The sequence below is a fragment of the Camellia sinensis genome, chromosome 13 (assembly GCF_055761805.1).
Source record: "Camellia sinensis isolate YWXY chromosome 13, ASM5576180v1, whole genome shotgun sequence".
NCBI lineage: Eukaryota > Viridiplantae > Streptophyta > Magnoliopsida > Ericales > Theaceae > Camellia > Camellia sinensis.
Genome location: NC_138973.1, coordinates 111,305,967 through 111,311,557, shown reverse-complemented (window position 1 = coordinate 111,311,557; position 5,591 = coordinate 111,305,967). Strand labels below are relative to the sequence as shown.

At 44.1% G+C, this 5,591-nt stretch overlaps 1 protein-coding gene across 1 annotated transcript; it reads right to left on the bottom strand.

The window, feature by feature from the left end:
* Positions 1-4,669: 4,669 nt before the first annotated feature.
* Positions 4,670-5,128, bottom strand: LOC145805630 (uncharacterized). Its single transcript, XM_082900794.1, has one exon. The coding sequence runs from the start codon at positions 5,126-5,128 to the stop codon at positions 4,670-4,672; it is 459 nt and encodes a 152-aa protein (XP_082756920.1).
* Between the last annotated feature and the right edge of the window lie 463 nt (positions 5,129-5,591).

The window sequence follows — 5,591 nt, the reverse complement described above, 5'->3', positions numbered from 1 at the left end:
AGAGAACTAAATGTTGGTTAAACCTGCCAACCTTCCTTCAGCCTAGATCCTTATCTCGGCTGAGGAACAAAACATGTTTGGTCAAACCTGCCAAATTTCCTTCAGCCTAGATCCTTATCTCGGTTGAAAAAGAGAACTAAATGTTAGTTAAACCTGCTAACCTTCCTTCAGCCTAGATCTTAATCTCGGTTGAAGAACAAAACATGTTTGGTCAAACCTGCCAAACTTCCTTCAACCTAGATCCTAATCTCAGCTGAAGAAGAGAAGATGTTTGGGCAATGCCAAACTTCATTCAGCCTAGATCCTTATCTCAGCTGAAGAGAGAAAAAATGTTGGTCAAACCTGCCAACCTTCTTTAGCCTAGATCCTTATTTCGGCTGAAGAACAAAACATGTTTGGTCAAACTTGCCAAACTTCCTTCAGCTTAGATCCTTATCTCGGCTGAAGAAGAGAACTAAATGTTGGTCAAACCTACCAACCTTCTTCAGCCTAGATCCTTATCTCGGCTGAGGAACAAAACATGTTTGGTCAAACCCGCCAAACTTCCTTCAGCCTAGATTCTTATCTCGGCTGAAGAAGAGAACTAAATGTTGGTTAAACCTGCCAACCTTCCTTCAGCCTAGATCCTTATCTCGGCTAAGGAACAAAACATGTTTGGTCAAACCTGCTAAACTTCCTTCAGCCTAGATCCTTATCTCGTCTGAAGAAGAGAACTAAATGTTGGTTAAACCTGCCAACCTTTCTTCAGCCTAGATCCTTATCTTGGCTGAAGAACAAGACATGTTTGGTCAAACCTGCCAAACTTTCTTTAACCTAGATCCTTATCTCGGCTGAAGAAGAGAACTAAATGATTGGTTAAACCTGCCAACCTTGTTGATTGCCCCTAGTTGGCAGTAACTATGAACAAGTTTTACAGTAGAAAGAATTGTATTGGAAAAAACTACTTGTTTTATTTGAAAAAAGAAAAATTACAAGTGTTTTAAAGAAAAACTAAAAATAAAACAGTTTGAGGTTGGCCGTGTTCCATGGCCTGGGAACGGCTTTGATGTCCATATCTTCCAAGTGGTATGCCCATTTTTCTGCTAAACCAATCACTTTATATGGTCTTTCCTAGTTAGGTCCTTGCTTGCTATCTTTAGGTACCAAAATGTTGCTCATTACTTTGCGCAGTACCCAATCTCCAACCTTAAATTACCTTGGGTGTACTGTTTTGTTATATTTTCTGGATAACTCTTGCTGGTATGAGGCAATGTGAACTAATGCCCTTTATCTCCTTTCTTCTGCAAAGTTGAGTTCTAAGGTTATGGCCTCACCATTCAAGTTTGGGTCAAAATTTTCGCTTCTAATGGTGGAGAGGCCTACTTCCAGCGAGATTACCGCCTCCATGCCATAGGCCAAGGAAAAAGGTGTTTCTCCAGTTGACCGCTGATGTGTTGTACGGTAAGCCTATAAAACATGAGGAAGCTCCTTAGCCCACTTGCCTTTTGCTCTTTCCAATCTCTTCTTCAGACCGTCTAAGACGACTTTGTTGGAAGCCTCAGCCTGACCATTCGCTTGAGGGTACGTCGGTGTAGAGTTATAGAATTCTATCTTGTATTCTTCGCAAAAGCCCCTGAAGATTTTGCCATCGAACTGAGTGCCGTTGTCAAATATTAAAGCCTTGGGTATACCGAATCGAGTTATGATGTTTTGCTAGACGAACTTCTTAACGTTTTTCTCTTTTATAGATGCGAGTGTTTCTACTTCCATCCACTTTGTGAAATAGTCTGTTGCTGCGAGAAAGAACTTTCTGTTGTTGGGCGCAGTTGGAAGTGGTCCCACTATGTCCAGGCCCCACATTGCAAAGGGCCACGGACTGGTCAATGGTAGAAGTTCTTTGACTAGTTGATGTATTTGGTGTGCAAACTTCTGACATTTCTCGCACTTCTTGACATATTTCTCTGAATCTGCTTGCATGTATGGCCACTAATACCCTTTTGAAATTGCTCGGTAAGCCAGCGACCTTCCTCCTTGGTGGCTTTCACAAACGCTTTTGTGTATCTAAAAAAAAAAACACCTCAACCTTGCTAGGATGGACACACTTCAAGTAAGACCCTGTGAAAGACCTTTTGTACAATGATAGTGATGGGGAGAACCAAAATCACTGTGACTTCGCTCAAATTTTGTTAGCTTTTTTCTTATCTTCAGGGAAGATGCCATCTTTTAAGAATATTATGATGGGGTCCATCCAAGAAGGGCCTAGCTTTGCACAACATGCTTCGGCTGCTTCGGGTTCTTCAATACTTGGTCTAGGTAGGAAGTCAATCAGCAACGGGTATGGGATAGATGTATCAGCCATTGACGCAAAATTGGCCAGCTCATTCGTTCTACTGTTTTCTTCTCGGTCGATTTCTCTATCCGGACTACTTCGAACTTCATGATTTTCTCTTTGACCAACTCCTGGTACTTAGCCATCCTCTCATCATTTGCCTCGTTCGCCTGAAATCTGGTTGACTACTAGCTGGGAGACACTGTATACCATCAGCTCAGTGGCCTTCATATGAATTGTTGATTTTAAACTTGCTAGCAATGCTTCATACTCCGCATCGTTGTTGGATGCTAGGAAGCCACGGTTGACTGCCTGTTCAATTGCTAGGCCATCTCGTGAGATGAGGACTATGCCAAGTCCTGCACCGTGCCTGTTAGATGCTCCATCCATGAAGAGTTTCCACATCTCTTCGACGAATAGCTTCTAGCAAGTGGAGGGATCAGATGATGTCTTGGGATCAGGGGTGTCGCTGATGTTTTCTTCCAGGTCAATGTCTGCTGTTGGGTTTTGATCTTCACTGTCTGACTGTCTTAAGTCTTTACTTTTTGGTGAGTCCTTGTTGAGAATACCAAGGTTTGTTCCTTCTTTCTTCTCCTCAAGCCTGTATGGCTTGCTATACAGCTGGGCGTCCTACTTTGGGGGCTACGTAATTCCTGCGGCACTTTCCCCCCTTCTTTCGATTGCCCCAGTCAAATTAATCGGGCAGACATGATGACTTCCTGGTGTGAACTTGGACACAAAGTCTATCAAAGCTTGGGCTTTTATTGCGGTTCTTGGTTGAAACTTAATATCGAACTGCCCCAACTCCACTGTCCATTTAAAGGTCCGTCCAGAAAAATCCGCACTCTCAAACAAGGCTTTTAACGGGAAAGCCGTCAAGACAATCACGGTGTGGGCATGGAAATAGTGAGACAGCTTTCTTGAAGCCATCATCAAAGCTAAGGCCAGCTTTTCTAACGGCAAGTACCTTGTTTCAGTGCCTAGCAATGTCTTGCTAACATAAAAGATAAGCAGGTGTTGTATTCCCTCTGCTCTGACTAACACTGCGCTAACTGCATGCTGTGAAACTGCTAAGTACAAGAAGAGCTCTTCTCCTGGTACTGGGGTTACTAATAATGGAGGAGAAGTCATGTAGTCTTTCAAGCTTTCTAAGGTGCAGTCGCATTCATCATCCTACTCAAACTTGGCCTTCAGTGCCAGGAAGAATGGTTGACACTTGTCTGACGATCGACTTATGAATCGGTTGAGTGCGGCTGCTAGGCCAGTGAGGTGTTGTACCTCTTTGACTGTGTTGGGCCTCTCTAGATCTTGGATGACTTTGATCTGAGAGGGATCAGCTTCTATACCCCGGTTGGTTACTAGAAAGCCCAGGAATTTGCCTGACCCTACGCCGAATGCACACTTAGATGCATTTAGACGCAACTTATGGGACTTTAAAATTTGAAACATTTCATCTAGGTTCCTGAGATGGTCCTTCTTATCTCTACTTTTGACCACCATGTCATCTATGTAAGCCTCTATTGTTCTGCCTAACAATGGTTCAAACATTTTGTGGACCATCTATTGGAATGTAACCCCAGCGTTCTTTAGGCCAAAGGACATGACCTTATAACAGTATAGTCCTCTGGGTGTTGTAAATGACGTGACTTCCTGGTCCGGTTCATACATAGCGATCTGATGGTAACCACGATACGCATCAAGGAAGCTAAGTTGGTTATGCCCTGCTGTCAGGTCAACCAGTTGGTCTATCCGTTGTAAGGGAAAGCTGTCATTTGGGCTTGCTTTGTTAACTGTTTTGTAGTCCACGCACACGCGCCATTTGCCGTTCTTTTTTGGCATGACTACAGTGTTAGAGATCCACCTGGGATAGTGTACTTCTCTAATTGCTCCTGCCTCTAGCAAGTTTCCTACTTCCTCTGCCACTATCTCTGCATGGTGGAGTGCTGATCGGCGAGTTCATTGTATAATTGGTCTGGCAGTTGGATGGACATTAAGTTGATGGAAAATGAAATTAGGGTCAATGCCAAGCATGTCGTACGGTGTCCAAGCAAACACTTTGATGTTAGAGGTTAAAAATTCCATGACCTCTATTCTCTCAGTGCTGGACAGAGACGAGCCGAGCAAAAAGAACTTTTCTGGGTTCTTTTCATCTATCCTTACCTCTACCAAGTCTTCTACTGTCTTCTGTTCGGCTGCTTTGCCGACATTTGCAAATAGTTCATTACTTTCTGGCTTTTTCACCATCTGTACAAACCTTTTTGCAGCCCGATTGCCGTTTACCGTGACGAAGCACTGTTTCGACATGGTTTGGTCTCCTAAGACTTCTTCAATCACTCCGGTTTTGTTGGGGAACCGTAATGTCTAATGGTAGGTTGATGCCACCGAACGTATGGCGTGCAACAATGCTCTTCTCAGGATTATGTTGTAGGTGGAAGGGACTTGCAATACCCAAAATTCCACCTGTTTTGTCATTGTTCCTGCCTTGACTGGCAGAATTATCTTGCTAACTGGCCATTCTAGCATTGAGTTGAAACCGACGAGAGGAGATGTTGCAGGCGCCAAGTCTTTATCCTCCAATTTTAGTTGCTTGAAAATCTCGTAGTACATTATCTCGCACGAGCTTCCATGGTCAATCAGAATCCACTTGATGTTGAAATTCTTGACGTGCAAAGTGACGACCAGCGCTTCATTGTGAGGGCAATGTAGCCTTGTCAGATCCCTGTCAGAGAAGGAGATGACGTTCGTTGCCTCTGTTTTTTCCCTTTTGACGGTAGGTTGTGCACTTAGCACCTCCCTCAAGTGCTCAGCCTTTTTGATCATCCCTCTAAGCTCACATACCCGCTCAGGTTCAACGATCCCATGTATCACGTTGATTATGCCTTGTGGTGGACCGTCGACCGATATCCCACTCGGCCTGCTGTGGTCCTGAGAGGCTGGTTGTGTTCCCCATTCTATATACTGGTCCAAGTGACCAGTGGCTACTAACTCCTCTAGATGTTGCCTCAATGGTGTACAATTTTTAGTTCGGTGCCCCTTTTCATCGTGAAAGGTGCAACGGTACCTCTCATCGTAACCTTTTTGTGCTTCTCCCAACTTGGCTGGCCGCCGGACGAAGGGTTCATCGCGTATCTCGCTAAGAATTCGATAGATGGGTTTGTTGAATACTGTGGTAATGGCAGTGCAGACTCTTAACTTTCTTGTTTGGGGGTCCTCTCTGTTGGCTCGTCTACCTTGCCCATTCTTGCTTAGTTGTTCTACCGTGTTGACTTTCACTGTAGTCTTT

Excerpts from the sequence above, each read along its gene's own strand:
- LOC145805630 (XM_082900794.1), bottom strand. The coding sequence starts at position 5,128 with ATGATCAAAAAGGCTGAGCACTTGAGGGAGGTGCTAAGTGCACAACCT.